This window comes from Aegilops tauschii, chromosome 5, assembly GCF_002575655.3.
Source record: "Aegilops tauschii subsp. strangulata cultivar AL8/78 chromosome 5, Aet v6.0, whole genome shotgun sequence".
NCBI classification, from domain to species: Eukaryota; Viridiplantae; Streptophyta; class Magnoliopsida; order Poales; family Poaceae; genus Aegilops; species Aegilops tauschii.
This window is the reverse complement of record NC_053039.3, coordinates 506,722,706-506,740,297: the sequence shown is the minus strand read 5'-3', so window position 1 is coordinate 506,740,297 and position 17,592 is coordinate 506,722,706. Positions and strand designations below refer to the sequence as shown.

Here is a 17,592-nt window from a genome sequence, read left to right as displayed (position 1 = left end):
AATCTATGAATGTTTTTCATTTTTCAGGTACTCTTTCAGAAAACTTTATTTTTTTAATAATTCGTGAACTTATTTTCAAATGTCATGAACTTTTTCAAATTCACAGTTTTTTTTCAAATTTGTGAACTTTTTCTCAAATTCGCAAACTTTTTTTATTTTGGGAAACATTTTACATTTTATGTACTCTTTTAAATTTACAATATTTTCCAAATTCACAAACTTTTCTCAAATGGATGAACTCTTTTCGAAATCAGTAAACTATTTTTGATTTCACAATTATTTTAAACTGTATTAAAACCAGCCGGTTTTTTCCCTACCAGACCAGCAACACACACACACACAAAAAAACTAACAGGCGAAGCATGAGGCCGAACGAGCGAGAGCGGGCGAAGCGAGCGAGAAACAGAGCGAAGTTGGGCCGGGTACTTCTGCTCGCTGTGTGCGTGTGCGGATCAGTCCCACAGAAAATACGGCCCAGTTCCTCTCGCGAACGGCCCAGGTTACACGTAAGTTTGGCCCGCTCCATGTGTACCCATCCTGCTCCCCTGAACGAGACGGACACGGACCGGGAAACGCTCCCGTGTCTCTCTCTTACATAGGCGGCGGAACGGGACGGCCGCCCAGATCGCCGCCGCCGCGTTCGACGAGGGAGCCGGGGCACTGCAAGCCGGCCTACAGAATATAGAGAGAGACTGGTTCGGGGATGTTCGGACGGCCCAGCGGCGCGGCAACTTCGTGGGTGGTGGGGCGGACGAGCATCTCTACGACGACCCGGACGCCGCCGCCATCCCAGCGCTCCTCGACTCCCGCTTCGACGGCGAGCAGGTCGACGCTCAAGCGCCTCCTCGCCCTCCTCTCGCAGGGCTTCTACGTCGCCCGCCTCTTCCCGCAGGTCCCGCGTCCCACTCCTCGTCTCATCTCATCTCGCGTTTGCATCACAATCTTGTTATAGTTTCTTAGTTGTTTGTATGCATTGGGCATAGGATTGGAATAATATGAACATCTTAGAGCATCTCTAGCAGATTCCCTAAACTTTAATCCCTATAATTGACATTTGGTTCACGCAATTCATTGAACACTTTGCCCGCAAGCACGCCGTACACACACATTGAGCTAAATCCACCGCACACACATTGAATTTGATAAATTCATCATGCATACATTGCAAAAAAAAAAGACCATTGGCAGCTTTCCATTATGAACTGAACCCAACTAATTCAAACCATCATATAGATTCCGACAAAATAAACCATTGACATGGTTGCTGCCGTTGTCCGTACCCCACAAATCAAACCCAACCCAAGTCAAAAGCTAGTGTCTCTAGTTCCTCATCAAATCTACATGAAATTTATACATATACATACTACACAGCTGGCTCCCACCCGTCATCCTCTCCCTTTTCTCTCTCTCGCCGCCAAGTGAGCCTTAGCTGCTGAGTACTGCTATGCGGTCCATGCGATTTAGCGATATGTTTAGGAAGCAGTGGAAGAAAATAGCCAGCCTAGGCGAAGCTTAACCGTACTAGGATGTAGGCAACAAGAAAACACCTAGCAATTCCTTTATCCTCGGTAGGAAGTTTAGATCTCCATATAATGAGCTCCAATATTATTACGGGCTTATAAGGATGGCTAGTAGAGTTTGTTAATAATTCTGGCAAATATATTTGTGTAGGTGATCAATAGTATCCATAGTTTGATTCTGCTATATGATGTAATATTTTATTCAATGTCTCGTGGAACTGGCCCATGTCCGCTAGATGCAACAAATGACAATAGTTTCTGTGGTTCCTTTTTAACATGCAAAAAGCGGTAACACACTGCATTGATGATTGTCTATCGGCACAGAGCCAAATATTTGATTATCTCATGTAGTACATAAATGATGTGATTTCCAGTAATATTTTCAGTCAGCTCTGAATGTTATTAGTTTGTTACTTATGTACTGCCATTATTGTCCTGTTTTATGTTGTCCACATGAAGGTTGTTCTTCTCACTCAACAGATCTGCAGCTATCAGTAATATAATGAGTTGTTGTTTTGTTTCCAGGCCATGGTTCTTCCATCCCACCCTTATCTTCTCAAGGAAACACACATCAGTATTATTCATATGGTGGTGGATACCAGAGTGGTAGTACCACAAAAAAGATTGATATCCCAAATGGAAGGTATGCTACTTGGGAGTTTACTCGTTTGGTTTCTGCATTCTTGCAGTTGATACAAGGTTGCATGAGTGCAGTTTTTTTGCTCTGCTAACTTAATTTTCGTAACTTCTTTTAGATTGGTGTTATCATTGGAAAAGCTGGAGAAACTATACAACATATCCAACTTCAGTCAGGGGCAAAGATCCAAGTAATAAGGGACATGGATGTTCAACCCAGGTCACAGACAAGATTGGTTGATCTTTCGGGCACTCCTGACCAGATAAGCACAACTGAGCAGTTGATAAGTGATGTTCTTGTAGAGGTACTGTGATATCTTTTTATGGTTAGGACTTCACATTTAGTTGTGCATCCATTTATTCAACCATACTTGTCATGTGACCTGCAGGCTGATGCTGGCTCATTTGGCACTATCTCTAATTGGAGGTACAATGCACCTCAACCTAGTGCTGAGCAATCCTAGATGCAAATTGCTAAGGTAAACTGGCTGCTTTCTAGAACTGGGTTTGTTTGTCAGACTTTGAAAATCATACCACGCCCCAATATAGCAATGAGGGTTTCTTGTAAGCTTCCCAGTTGATATTATTTCACGGACTTCAGTTTCTTTGGTGGTGAAAAACCTTGCCTATTAATTCCATGTCTAACTATTTTTTGGTGAGACTATAAAATCCATGCACGTCAAATCTGGAGCTTGTACACAGGTTTGCGAAAATTCTTATTGCAAAGTCTAGCATAAATTTGCTGGCTGAACCTGGCCTAACTTACAATTGAATTTCCTTAATAACTTAGCACTGCGTGATGCGTTTTGTTGTTGCATTTTTCCATTTTTCTTATGATTTACCAAGTAAATTAAAATCCAAGTTCTAATTTTGCTCAACTAGAAGTAGAACTCATGCTCCTTTCATCTTCATAATTATCCGTTTTATTATTCTCCTTTTTATCCTTGTTAGTTAGTATATTATATTTTGTATCATCTTCATCATTACCACTGGTAATAACAATAGTAATATTTGATTTGTCCTAAAAAATCCTTCTGCAGGTCATTCCTTTGCATTTGCCTCCCGGTGATACTTCAACTGAAAGAACACTGTATATTCATGGTACTGCAGAGCGAATTGAAATAGCAAAGCAGCTTGAGTGAGGTTACCAGTGAGGTCAGCTTTCTTTCTCTTTTCACGCCACCTCCTAACTGCTGCAGCTATTTGTTATTTATCAGTGTTGTTAAAATCATGTGGGTTTAATTATCATTTTTTTATATGTTACTGTATTTTTTGTCTCGATTTATATTTCTCTACTTGACCTTCCTTTTCCATTGCTTGCTTTTGAAACTCTTCTCTTTAGTTATGATATACCCTATATTCTTGTCAAATGTACATGTCCAAAACGTTATCTCAACGGGTTGTCTTGTAAAACAAGGTGGTCATGGAGCAGCAGCAGTATGGCTTTGACATGATTGTATACTTTATATAATCATACTTGTAATTTGTGCAATCTCTTTGTTATTAGCTGCTATGCTCTGTGTAGTCTCTCTGATGAAGATACTAGAAATATTTGAACAATCACAGTTAAATACTGGCAAATCCATACTTCCATTGGGAGGTTTATATACCCTATCACAACGTCTTCACTACATATCATAGTGGTGCTTGTCGTGTTATCCATATATCCCAGGCTATACTGTCTGTTGATCATTATCTTGACATAAGGCCAAATTAGTGTCAGTAACTAGTTCTGAGGGCTGCACACATCAATCCTGGTGACAGACTTGTTACTATCTAATGTTAATATACTTGATGCTGATGGATGAAAGATAAAATTACTAACTACTCCCTCTGTTTCGGTATAGAAGTCCCATGTGTACCATTCGAGTATACCATTAGAATATAATACATACATCCAGGAACATGCCTGGTCTTTCTATATCGAAACAGAAGGAACTAGTTTGAATTTTGGATTATATGATTGGATTTCATATACCTGGTCTTGTCCTGTCAAATTTACGTTTGCTATTTCTATACATCTTTGGGGATAGTTGGTTTAAACCTCTATGCAGGTGATCAGTCTGCACACTTCAATGATGGATTGTGCACTGTAGTAGCTGGTATTTAGGCTATTGATATTTTTGCTCACTCAGGGGATAATTCTTGATTCTTAATTTTCAGCCCATTCTATCTGTTGCTAACACCACCCTGTGAGAGCAACATGTAACAAATAAGAATGTTACTGTTTATTGAGTAGGCAAGAAAGTTTGTATGTGCTATGTATAGTTTGGAAAGATTATGCAGTATATCTCGCATGAATCTATCTTTGGTTTTCTCGTATATATTTTCTCCCTCTGTTGACTTTTCTTGTTACCATGACCAAAGCTTCCTTAAAACTTTGCTTAAATATTTCCTTTGACATCCTTCTGTTCACCTATAATATATTTTTTGGAGAGACTTGCCGAAAGAACTGTTGTTGTGTATGTTGTGTCATTTAGCAATATAAGTAGATGTTGCACATAATTATGGATCACTCTGTCACCATCCATTATTGCTGATTTATCAACATCTACAAACTGCAAGGCAATCTTTTATTGCTATTCAATATATACGTGTGTTTATCTAGCTGCCCAATCTTCATTAGCTCCCATAGTTTTGCACATGGTAGACGCTAGATGGGTAGCACTAATGTTGCTTGAGAATCTGGTTTCCTTGGCTCCGCCACTTGAAGTAATATCCTCTAGTTTATCCATATTATCTTATTTGTTATTGCTTGATCTTTATATATTGCTTGATTATCCTGGTTTTGCTGCTCATGTGTGGCTTGTGTGATCCCTCAATGCAGGTTTAAATCGGCATGTAAGTGAAGGCGTATTTCTCCTTCACGCCTTCGACGTCGACCCCCCTCCCCCTGGTGTAGTACTGTTTAATCAGGCAGACCCGTTCTGGCTCACAATACCATTTCTCTTTTTCTAAAATCCAGGGTACTTCCAAAATTCATCTAAAATTTCCCTCTTTCCAATGATACCACTCCTGTAAATTTTGGAGCCCTTTGCACATATTGTTTATTGATTGTGTGTTAATTTTATTTTTCCAGTGAGTAGAAATCATTATATTTTGAAAGATTCAAGGACGTTCGAGGAGTGGCCAAAACCATTGAAGAGTTTGTTGAGCGAGGCAAGCAACCTACTTTGATCATGTTGAACCCATATTTGCATTACACTTACAATTATTTTTCATGCATAAAGTATTTTTTTCTAGTATTGCTATGTTTAGTAAATTAGCTAGGGTTTAGCTATGCCCTATGTCCTTGATATTAACACCCCTTTGACATTCTTATGCTAAGTAAATTAACTAGGGTTTAGCTATGCTCTATGTGCTTGATATTGACACCCTCCTTTGACATTCTTAATACCCCTCCTTTCTAACCATGTAGTGGTTAAATAAACGTGGGTCGTATGTGCAAGTTTAATAGTAATGCTTAGCTGCTAGTCGCATAAATCATAGGACTTGGGAAGAATCTTTATTACTCATAAATGTTTTACAAAAACCCAAGGGTGTCACTAATGCCCATGGGATGATTATGAAAATAAGGTTTTACAAAATGGAGATGAAGTCGAGACTTAGTTAGGTGATTGTGATCTTGACGAGATAGTCAAAGATGTCAGTGGATTATGAAAATTTATGTCTAGTAAATGAGCATGGTGGTTATTATATTGGCGGATAAATGGATTTTTAATAAACTTGAAGCCATTTGGATTTAGTTAGGCGATTATGATCTTGAACCAAATTTCATGGTGGATTACGAGATTTTGATGCATTTATTTAGTTCATTGTGATCTTGAGGAGATAGTCAAAGATGTTTGGTGGATTAATTAACCTTGGACAATTTGGATTTAGTTAGGTGATTGTGATATTGAACCGTATTTCATGATGGATTATGAGATTTTAGGTGGATTTAGTTACGTGATTTAATCTTGAGAAGATAGTCTAAAATGTTCGATTGATTATGAGAGTTTAGTTAGGCGATTGTGATCTTGAACCAAATTTCATGGTGGATTACGAGATTTTAGATGGATTTAGTCAGTTGATTGTGATCTTGAGGAGATACTCAAAGATATTTGATGGATTAATTAACCTTGAACAGTTTGAATTTAGTTAGGCTACTTCGATATTGAGCCGAATTTCACGATGATTTATGTGATTTTAGGTGGATTTAGTTGAGTTATTATGATCTTGAGAAGATGCTCAAAGATGTCCGGTGGATGTTAAGATTTTAGGTCTAGTACGTGAGCATGGTGACTATTATATTGATGGATAAACAGACCTTTAATTTAGTTTGAAACAATTTGAATTTAGTTAGATGATTGTGATATTTTAAGCAAATACACGGTGGATTTTGATGTTTGGGTTAGATTTAGTTAGGTGATTATGATCCTCGCGAGATAGTCAAAGATGTTTGATGGATTATGTGAGAATTTATGTCTAGTAAGTGAGCATGGTGGTTATTATATTGGTGGATAAATGGATTTTTAGGAAATTTCGAGTAATTTGGATTTAGTTAGGCGATTGTGATTTTGAATCAAATTTCATGGTGAATTACGATATTTTAAATGAATTTAATTAGTTGATTGAGATCTTGAGGAGATAGTCCAAGATGTTTGGTTGATTTATTAATCTTTTATTGACACAGTACAGATGCAAGTGCTCATATAAACGCGCATACACTTACCCTTATGAACGCACACACGCACACCCTACCCCTATGAGCACCTTCGAGAGACTGAGCCGGCATATCATCTTGAGATTTTACAAAGTTACCGTAGGCGTCTCGTAGTCGACAGGAACAATTTGGGTTTAGTTAGGTGATTGAACCAAATTTCTCGGTGATTTATTTGATTTTAGGTGGATTTATCTAGGTGGTTGTGTCTTGAGAAGAAGTCATATATTCGTTGGATTATGAGATTTTAGTTATGGAAATGAGCATGGTGTTTATTATATTGGTAGATAAACAGATATTTGATTTAGTTTGGATCAATTTGGATTTAGGTATGTGATTATGATCTTTTAACCAAAAATTTACGGTGGATTATGAGGTTTTTGTTAGATTTAGTTAGGTGATTGGGATCTTGACGAGCTAGTACAATATGTTCGGTAGATTATGTGAATTTAGGTCTAGTAGGTGAGCATGTTGGTTATTATATTGGTGGATAAATGGATTTTTAGCGAACTTGGAAAAAATTGGATATAGTTAGGCGATTGTGATCTTGAACCAAATTTTATGGTGCATTACGAGATTTTTGATGGATTAGTTAGTTGATTGTGATCTTGTGGAGATAGTGAAAGATATTCTGTGAATTATTATCTTACACAGTTTGGATTTAGTTAGGTGATTGTTATATTGAGCTAAATTTCTCTGTGATTTATGAGACTTTAGTTGGATTTAGTTAGGTGATTGTGTCTTGATGAGAAGATAATCTTTGGTGGATTATGAGATTTTAGGTCTAATAACTGAGCATGGTGATTATTATATTGGTGGATAAACAAATATTTAATTTAGTTTGAAACAATTTGGATTTAGTTCTGTGATTGTGATCTTTTAACCAAATTTTAGGGTGGATTATAAGGTTTTGGTTGGATTTAGTCAGGTGATTTTGATTTTGACAAGCTAGTAAAAGATGTTCAGTGGATTATGTGAATATTGATCTAGTAGGTGAGCATGTTGATTATTATATTGGTTGATAGAGATGAGAGCCCGCAAGTGAGTCAAGGCAATGATGCCACTATTGAAAATAATTGGTAAACAAGGCAACAGAGAAGAGACTGGGGTAGTGGCAGCAGATGGACTTTGATCCAGCATCCCACGTGCCTGTGCACTCTCCATTCCCCGCTGATCCGGCTTGCTGTCCTTGTCCTGTTTGCGGATTTTGTGTCACGCACTTGATTAAGCATCCCATGTTCTCCTAATGTGCGCCCTTGGCCTTGACGATAGGTAGCGCCGTGTTCTCGGGCGTGTCCCGTGGGTAAAATTCAGGTATGCGTCGATTGTTTGAGCTCTTGCTCGCCATTGGTGGTGCTTGAGCGTGCGGTCATGGTGTTGCCCAGCAAGGGAACACGGGATGTGGGATCAAGACAGCACACATAGCAACCTGTCACCAGGCAACGGACACCCGTCCAGACTTACAGGGAGCGAAGGTGGACACAAATGTGGATGTTGAGATCCATAGCAGTCTCAAAAGTGTGCTCATTAGTAAGAGCAACACGAGCAAGAAGATCGTGGATATACTCCTCTTAGGAAATAAAGAAGCCATTAGAGGTAGAAGAAACCTCAATCTCAAGGAAGTAGCAACTTCTTTAGTAAACATGGAGCAATTTGGATTTAGTTAGGGCATTGTGATATTGAACCAAATTTCATGTTGGATTACGAGATTTTAGATGGATGTAGTCAGTTAATTGTGATCTTGAGGAGATAGTGAAAGATATTTGATGGATTAATTAACCTTGAACAATTTGAATTTAGTTAGGCTATTGTGATATTGAGCCAAATTTCATGATGATTTATGTGACATTAGGTGGATTTAAATAAGCTATTATGATCTTGAGAAGATGGTCAAAGATGTTCGGTGGATGTTAAGATTTTAGGTCTAGTACGTGAGCATGGTGACTATTATATTAGTGGATAAACAGACCTTCAATTTAGTTTGAAACAATTTAGTTAGATGATTGTGGTCTTTTAATTTAGTTAGATGGTTGTGATCCTTTAAGCAAATTCACGGTGGATTTTGATGTTTGGGTTAGATTTAGTTAGGTGATTACGATCCTCACGAGATAGTCAAAGATGTTTGATGGATTATGTGAGAATTTATGTCTAGTAAGTGAGCATGGTGGTTATTATATCGATGGATAAATAGATTTTTAGTAAACTTGAGTAATTTGGATTTAGTTAGGCGATTGTGATTTTGGACCAAATTTCATGATGAATTACGAGATTTTAAATGGATTTAATTGGTTGATTGAGATCTTGAGGATATAGTCCAAGATGTTTGGTTGATTAATAAGTCTTTTTTTAACACGGTACAGACGCAAGTGCTCATATAAGCGTGCATACACTCACCCCTATGAACGCACACCCTACCCCTATGAGCACCTTCGAGAGACTGAGCCGGCATATCATCTCTAGATTTTACGAAGTCACCGTAGGCGTCTCGTAGTAGACAGGAACAATTTGGATTTAGTTCGGTGATTGAACCAAATTTCTCGGTGATTTACTTGATTTTAGGTGGATTTAGTTAGGTGATTGTGTCTTGAGAAGATAGTCAATGTTCATTGGATTATGAGATTTTAGTTATGGAAATGAGCACGGTGATTATTATATTGGTAGATAAACAGATATTTGATTTAGTTTGGATCAATGTGGATTTAGGTAGGTGATTATGATCTTTAACCAAAATTTTACGGTGGATTATGAGGTTTTTGTTGGGTTTAGTTAGGTGATTGGGATCTTGACGAGCTAGTAAAAGATGTTTGGTAGATTATGTGAATTTAGGTCTAGTAGGTGAGCATGTTGGTTATTATATTGGTGGACAAATGGATTTTTAGCAAACTTGGAAAAAATTGGATATAGTTAGGCGATTGTGATCTTGAACCAAATTTTATGGTGGATTATGAGATTTCTTATGGATTAGATAGTTGATTGTGATCTTGAGGAGATAGTCAAAGATATTCTGTGTATTAACCTTGTATAATTTGGATTTAGTTAGGTGATTGTGATATTGAGCTAAATTTCTCTGTGATTTATGAGATTTTAGTTGGATTTAGTTAGGTGATTGTGTCTTATGAAGATAATCAAAGATGGTTGGTGGATTATGAGATTTTAGGTCTAATAACTGAGCATGGTGATTATTATATTGGCGGATAAACAAATATTTAATTTAGTTTGAAACAATTTGGATTTAGTTCGGTGATTGTGATCTTTTAACCTAATTTTACGGTGGATTATAAGGTTTTGGTTGGATTTAGTTAGGTGATTGTGATTTTGACAAGCTAGTAAAAGATGTTCGGTGGATTATGTGAATTTAGGTCTAGTAGGTGAGCATGTTGATTATTATATTGGTTGATAGAGATGAGGGCCACACAAGTGAGTCAAGGCGATGATGCCACTATTTAAAATAACTGGTAAACAAGGCAACAGAGGAGAGACTGGGGGTAGTGGCAGCAGATGGACTTTGATCCAGCATCCCACATGCCTGTGCACTCTCCGTTCCCCGCTAATCCGGCTTGCTGTCCTTGTCCTGTTTGCGGATTTTGTGTCATGCACTTGATTAAGCATCCCACGTTCTCCTAATGTGCGCCCTTGGCCTTGACGATAGGTAGCGCCGTGTTCTCGGGCGTGTCCCGTGGGTAAAATTCAGGTATGCGTCGATTGTCTGAGTTCTTGCTCCCATTGGTGGTGCTTGAGCGTGCGGTCATGGTGTTGCCCAGCAAGGGAACACGGGATGTGGGATCAAGACAGCACACATAGCAACCCGTCACCAGGCAACGGACGCCCGTCCGGACCAGGCAACGGACGCCCGTCCGGACTTACAGGGAGTGGAGGTGGACACAAAGGTGGATGTTGAGCTTCATAGCAGTCTCAACAGTGTGCTCACCAGTAAGAGCAACACAAGCAAGAAGATCCTGGATATACTCCTCTTAGGAAATAAAGAAGCCATTAGAGGTAGAAGAAACCTCAATCTCAAGGAAGTAACGACTTCTTTAGTAAATATGGAGCCATTTGGATTTAGTTTGGCGATTGTGATCTTGAACAAATTTCATGGTGAATTACGAGATTTTTCAATGGATTTAGTTGATTGTGATCTTGAGGAGATAGTGAAAGATGTTCGGTGTATTAATTAATCTTGAACAATATGGATTTAGTTAGGTGATTGTGATACTGAACCAAATTTCTCTGTGATTTATGAAATTTTAGTTGGATTTAGTTAGGTGATTGTGTCTTGAGATGATAATAAAAAATGTTTTGTGGATCATGAGATTTTAGGTCTAGTAGATGAGGATGGTGATTATTATATTGGTGGATAAACAAATCTTTGATTTAGTTTGGAACAATTTTCAACCAAATTCATGGTGGATTTTGAGGTTTTGTTGGATTTAGTTAGGTGACTGTGATCTCAACGAGTTAGTCAAAGATGTTTGGTGAATTATGTTAATTTAGATCTAGTAAGTGAGCATGGTGGTTATTATATTGATGGATAAATGGGCCTTTAGTAAACATGGAGCAATTTGGATGTAGTTAGGCAATTGTGATCTTGAACAAATTTCACGGTGGATTACGAGATTTTCAATAGATTTAGTTAGTAGATTGTGATCTTGGGAAGATGTCAAAGATGTTCGGTGGATTAATTAATGTTAAACAATTTGGATTTAGTTAGATGATTGCAATATTGAACCAAATTTCTCTGTGGTTTATGAGATTTTAGTTGGATTTAGTTAGGTGATTGTGTCTTGAGATGATAATCAAAGATGTTTGGTGGATTATGAGATTTTAGGTCTAGTAGATGAGCATGGTGGTTACTATATTGGTGGATGAACAGATATTTAATTTAGTTTGGAACAATTTGGATTTAGTTAGGCGATTGTGATCTTGAACCAAATTTTATGGTCGATTATGAGAGTTTTGATGGATTAGTTAGTTGATTGTGATCTTGAGGAGATAGTCAAAGATGTTTGGTGTATTAATTAATCTTGAACAATTTGAATTTAGTTAGGTGATTGTGATATTGAACCAAATTTCTTTGTGATTTATGAGGTTTTAGTTGGATTTATTTAGGAGATTGTCTCTTACGAAAATAGTCAAAGATGTTTGGTGGATTATGAGATTTTAGGTCTAATAGTTGAGCATGATGATTATTATATTGATGGATAAATGAATCTTTAATAAATTTGGAACAATTTGGATTTAGTTAGCGGACTGTGATCTTTAACCAAATTTTATGGTGGACTATGAGATTTAGTTTGGCCGCGCTCCGCCTCTTCCTCGAGGAGCTTGTGCAGTGCGGTGGTGCGGCGGCTCGTGCGGCGTGCGGTGGCCTCAGAAGATGGGCGTTGACACCTGCAGCTTGTGCACAATGATGACTCGACGCATCTCCTGCGCCCCGCAACCCTCTCCTTCCCGGCACAGGAGGAGCAAGAGCAAGGATGCTTAGGTGGTTCAGGTTTGCCTCCACCTCCGCTCTTCCCCCTGCTCTCACTATTGTCTCCCTTTTTTTTTCTCATTCTGCAGCTTCATTCAAGCATTTTAAATTGCTAGGTATTCCAGGTAGTTAGTTTATCTATGGACTACACCTACATTTGATGTTAGAACTCTGATACTAATTTATGTTGTTGCATAGGTGATTGGTGCTTTAGCTTCAATGACCAATTTTATTGCTGAATATTTTTCCCATTGAAAGTGTCAAAGAATATACAACTTGGTATGGGGAAGTTTTCTTATGGGAAAATAAATATTCTTTTATGCAGAACTATTAGGGCTCCCGCAGCTGTATCAGTCGGTTTTTGTTCTCAGATTTTTACTTTGCTTTTTTTTGGCAAAAAAATTGGATGTATGAATCTGAGATCTGGACCTCGAGTTCACTGTTTTTCTTTTCATCTGCAGTCGCAAGGAAGAGTAGAAAGATCAGGCAGAGAGGGTTTCACATACCCCTTCTACACTGACAAGTCTTTGCTTTTCAGGATTGCCATGGTGAGCTGCTGCTGTAATGCTTTAATTTTCTTTTGTGTTGTCACTTTGTTAAACTTTGTTCTCTTATTCTGATGCTATGATTTGTGGCTAGATGAGATTTGTGGTGAAAAGTCTCCTTTATTTTGTTTACCTACAGATCTTGAATGCACGATTGATAATTTTGCTTGATAGGTTAGAAATCTAAATAATAGACATTTTAAAGGATGTAGTTGGTAAACTTGGAAAGCCAAGAAAAATATATAGCTTACTTGCAGTGTTGTTTGATCCATCGCTCTGCGACAGGCTCACTGATGGACTTGAAGTATGCCTAATCTTGGACAGCATTTATTGCCTGTTGTTGGTGTGTTTCTTTTATTCTATATTTAGGGGGTTCTAAGCTATTGAATTAGGAAGCATACAGTTTATCTGTTTGAGACCCGCTTCAGTCTGTTGGCTACTGCAGGGAGCTTTGGATGGCGGTCTTGATATTGCGCACATTGACAAGAGATTGCTGGCTTCAAGAAGGATAAGAAGCAGCTGGGCGGTGAGATTCACCGCAAATACATCTATGAAGGTCATGTTGCTGACTACATGAAGGTGAGTTGGATCCATTGCCCTCATGGTATTATAATGCCATTTCGTCATTCCCTAGGGCTATCGTTGTTGTATGCATGAATTCTTTCTGGAAGATATATCTAGGCCAGATTCACCCATATAAAGTATCCTAAAGCAGCGTACTTTGTTCTTTTTCTGAAGCAGCTTACTGAATCTCGTTTTAACTTCTGCTCTACCCTTATTTCAGTCAATAGCTGACGAGGAATCTAAGAAGTACCAATCTCACTTCAGTGAGTACATCAAGAAGAATATTGCGGGCGATGACATGGAAGCACTGTACAAGAAGGTTCATGCTACCATTCGTGCTTATCCTACCATGGCAAAATCAACGAAGGAACCTCCAAAGACGCACAAGAGTTAGATATATCTTGCTTTTTATTAAAGTCAAACAACTGATAATAAAGTTTATCAATATGTAGTAATGTGTATAAATGTTTTCTCATACTCATGTAGTCCGTTCATTCCTAAACTATATGTTCTTCTTTTGTTAAAACCTTGAAATATTAAGATGTTAGGGTAAATAAATTCCTTCAGAATCAATAATAGAAATGTTTTGCTATGCAACAAGATACAGTTGTATGCAAAAAATAATCTTGTCTTATATAGAGTTATATATCAAAACTATGGATTTTCTATGCACTTCCTGCAATCATTAATGTTCATTGTCTTTGTTCGGATTTTGTTGGGCACCTGCGGCAACATGCTGTCGGACACGACAGACGCTGCCAGGTCTGCGTCGACATCGTGCTCACGGAGCCTGGCCTCCGCGTTGTGTTCTCCATCTTGCAGTGCATGATGAACTACACGCTAAAGTTCTGCTGAAGTTCCCCTGTTATCTTCTACTACAAGAGTTCTGTCGATTTGTACTACTTGGCTGCAAATGTATGCTGTTTGCATCACCATACGGATAGTGGTAAGAATGCGGCAGCAAATCCAATAGTAGGTAATCATGACAGTATTTCACCACCGGTAATCTTGCTGTCTTTTATGGTTGCAGGTTTGTTCTTCTGGCATTATTCATGGTTCTCATCATAGCCATACTGAATGATGGCAAGTGTCATCTCTGAATTTATCATATGAATTATGACTTTATGAGCTTGCTTGGCTACTGACCTGCTGTGTGGGAAGGGCATCCTTTTACCAGAGCTATATTGATTTTAATATGCTCCATTTCCTTCAGGTCTTTTATCGCTCCATCCTTGATTTATCTGAGTCCAGTGGGGTTGCTCATGAATTACAGAATTTAGGCTTACAGTAGGATGAACTTCCTTGAGAATCAATAATAGACAAGTTTTGGTTAAGAGCAATTTCCAACGCCAGAGAGAAAATTTACTTCACTGGTTAAGAGGAATCCATCTCACGTTTTCTTGTGTTGTGCCTTTCTCAAAGTAAAAAAAGCAAAAGTCGCAGAGAGAAATTACTGTATTAGTTTAGACAACTAATTTGCATACAATGGCAGCAATGCACAAGCAGCGTCAGTGTTAGCGTGTACTTATTTCAGAGATGATTGGAGTAACCGCTGACCGGTTCAGCAGCCACCATATAATCGAATCACAATTAATAGACTATAGTAGGCAGAAATATTGGAGGGCTACTTTCAGATCAATTCATGACTATACGTATGGTATGAGCTATTCCTATCGCCGCGAACTTGTTGAACACGGCAATACTGCTGAACAAAAGCGCAAGTGTGTGCGCAGTGCGAGCTAAGAAAGTCGGTTAATCATTCAGCATTATGCATGGTATTCAGTCATGAATGTCAAGTGTCAAGTTTAGTTTTAAAAGCTGAACCCTTAAGTGTTAAGTTTAGGTAACAGGGGCTGTGGAGTAACTGTAGCTGGATCAAATCGTGAATGTCAAGTTCAGAATATGATACTCAATACGCGTCAAAAAATATGATACTCAATTATCATGACAAAGTTTACTACTTTGGAATGTGTGGGTGCGCTGGTTTTCGACTAGTTGATCTAATCATCTTGAATTGACAGGTTTTTTGAACATACTCGCAAGTCGCAACCATGGCCTTACAGTGCTACACGCCTCTGCTGAAGCCCCAACTGGCCCAAGTCTCGGTCAACCCTTCCATTAACACGATACAGATTCCAGGTTTGCTTTGCCTCGCACGAATATGCTCGTTCCATGACATCTCGCTGGAATATGTACCGGATAACATGTGTTGATGTGTGGATGCACTGGCTAGCGATTAGTTAATCTAATACTCTTCTGATAATTATCTTCTCTGAATATACACAAAATAATGGCCTTTCAGAGTCAGTGCTCCGCCCCTCTGCTGAAGCCCTTACTGGCCCAAGTCTCGGCCAGCCCTTCTCTAAATCGATGCAGATTGCAGATTTGCCTCACACCAATATGCTCCTTGCATAAGCTAGTAATCTCTGGCCATATTTCATTTTTTATCCTACTTGCATCATGCCTGATGACTTTTTTTGTGCCACCAATTTTAGTGTATGTTCGAGGAGTAGCAGATTTTACGGATTTTTTTTATGTCATTGCTTCATCAAATGGAAATTTAAGTAACGGGAGATTCGTCAAATGGAAATTTAAACCAGTTTATGATTTGGTGAGGAATCTATATATATTAGTGTGTGTTGTTACGTTGAGCTCTAAATAACGGGGAGCACACAAAATTACATTCAATCGAAATAGGGCTGGTGTTTGCATCTGTATTCTGTAGTTCTGTATGTTGAATTCAAATAAACTGCTTCTTTTTGGGTGTTCATTTTCGTCTTAATAATGGTGATTGTTATTCACTTGGAACCATCATGTAAACCTAGCTGGACATGGTCAAACTATAATTTTCCATGTTTCAAAATACTATATGGTTTAGTACTTTGTTCCGAGAGTCTTTCTTCCCAGAATGGATTTTTTCCCAGTATTCTCCTAAATCTTTGTGGTGTCTTGATGTGATCTGGTCATCATGCATGAACTGTATTGAATTCTTGTAAGGAAGCATTTGAATGTTACTTGTCCTGGTCTAATTATCTGCAATCCACAGGTTATGGAACTGCACTTGCATTGGTAGCAGGAATGACCTTGCTTGGGCGACCTTCTCTGTTATGATATTGTTGTCTAAGTTAAAAAACCTGAATCTGCTCCATGGTTTTGTTATGTTGGATGTGCCCCAAGAAGCTTCTTTCTTTTGATTTTTGTTGTCAATATATTCTGTGGATGCTCCTCGTACTCATTATGAGATGTTCTTCATAACTATGGCGAATCACATGAAGTTCAAATGTTAGCATAGCTACTAAGTTGTATGTTCGGCAATGAACACAATGCATAGGTCAAGTGTTAGCTTTCTGAAACTATTATACTGTGAACTGATGCTAACTTCCTCACTTTTATTTGTAGTTTGGCCAACATCGAGCTGCGGTACCTGGTGTCAATGTGGAGGAAAAAACCTTAGCAAGACTATTGACCGTCTTGCAACTCAATTTCTTCAGAAGTGTCTTGGTCTAAGACATGACAACTTGAGAATTCAGATTTTTTGTAGCGCAGAACCCATTAGCTCCTATCTTTGTGCTAGCTAAACTTGAACTTAAGGTGTAGTGTTGTAGTCAAATTATTTGTGTACTGAATTTTTATTCTTTTATGTGCCTGTGGGGTCTTGCTTGAATCTTTGTTATGTCCTGAACATGGTAAGCAGTTGCATTGGCGTGTCAATTTCTGTTCTTGTTTTCCTGCAAAATAATAATAATCTGTTCTTGTTTCTCTGGAGCATCGATGATCGATCATATTGACAGTTTCAGAGACCGCACATCACCTTGACCTCATGATCTGATGGCTGTCCTGCCGAACTCTCTGCGCGCTCGAGCTCGATCGTCGGCTATCCTCTTGTGAGTTGTGATGGCGCCTTCAATGCGCCCCCTGACGGTAACCCGTCTGGCATTCAACCGGGATGAAGGAAGGGCGTTCAACTCCGGGATAGGCAAATTTTGACTGCTTACTATGGCTGCTCTGATGCCTAATGCTATGTACAGTATGCTAGCTTTGTATCCTTTGCGACGCTAGCTATACACGTTCAGATTTCATTGTGAATTTTTGTTCCGAACACAAAAGCTCAACCTCATGCACACATACAGGCTCATGAGGACGTACACATTCAGA

The 17,592-nt window shown here is 38.6% G+C and overlaps 1 protein-coding gene across 10 annotated transcripts; it reads left to right on the top strand.

Moving 5' to 3' along the window:
* The first annotated feature begins 575 nt into the window (after window positions 1-575).
* On the top strand, window positions 576-17,148 carry LOC109765344 (uncharacterized). Of its 10 annotated transcripts, XM_073498298.1 has the most exons (15): window positions 576-892; window positions 2,046-2,163; window positions 2,276-2,461; window positions 2,546-2,635; window positions 3,197-3,311; window positions 4,984-5,122; window positions 5,236-12,349; window positions 12,790-12,876; window positions 13,319-13,452; window positions 13,658-14,383; window positions 14,468-14,650; window positions 15,459-15,576; window positions 15,740-15,856; window positions 16,484-16,739; window positions 16,837-17,148. In XM_073498298.1, the coding sequence occupies exons 1-3, from the start codon at window positions 704-706 to the stop codon at window positions 2,395-2,397; spliced, it is 429 nt and encodes a 142-aa protein (XP_073354399.1). In that variant the 5' UTR covers window positions 576-703; the 3' UTR covers window positions 2,398-2,461; window positions 2,546-2,635; window positions 3,197-3,311; window positions 4,984-5,122; window positions 5,236-12,349; window positions 12,790-12,876; window positions 13,319-13,452; window positions 13,658-14,383; window positions 14,468-14,650; window positions 15,459-15,576; window positions 15,740-15,856; window positions 16,484-16,739; window positions 16,837-17,148. The 10 variants fall into 10 exon arrangements, with proteins under 10 accessions (XP_073354399.1, XP_073354395.1, XP_073354394.1 ...); XM_073498294.1 differs by having other exon boundaries at window positions 13,658-13,756; window positions 14,260-14,383; window positions 15,740-17,148; XM_073498293.1 differs by having other exon boundaries at window positions 13,658-13,826; window positions 14,260-14,383; window positions 15,740-17,148.
* The last annotated feature ends 444 nt before the right edge of the window (window positions 17,149-17,592 follow it).

Excerpts from the sequence above, each read along its gene's own strand:
- LOC109765344 (XM_073498294.1), top strand. The coding sequence starts at position 704 with ATGTTCGGACGGCCCAGCGGCGCGGCAACTTCGTGGGTGGTGGGGCGG. Across the intron at positions 893-2,045 it reads TCGCCCGCCTCTTCCCGCAG|GCCATGGTTCTTCCATCCCA; the intron begins GTCCCGCGTCCC and ends TTTTGTTTCCAG. Across the intron at positions 2,164-2,275 it reads ATTGATATCCCAAATGGAAG|ATTGGTGTTATCATTGGAAA; the intron begins GTATGCTACTTG and ends AACTTCTTTTAG.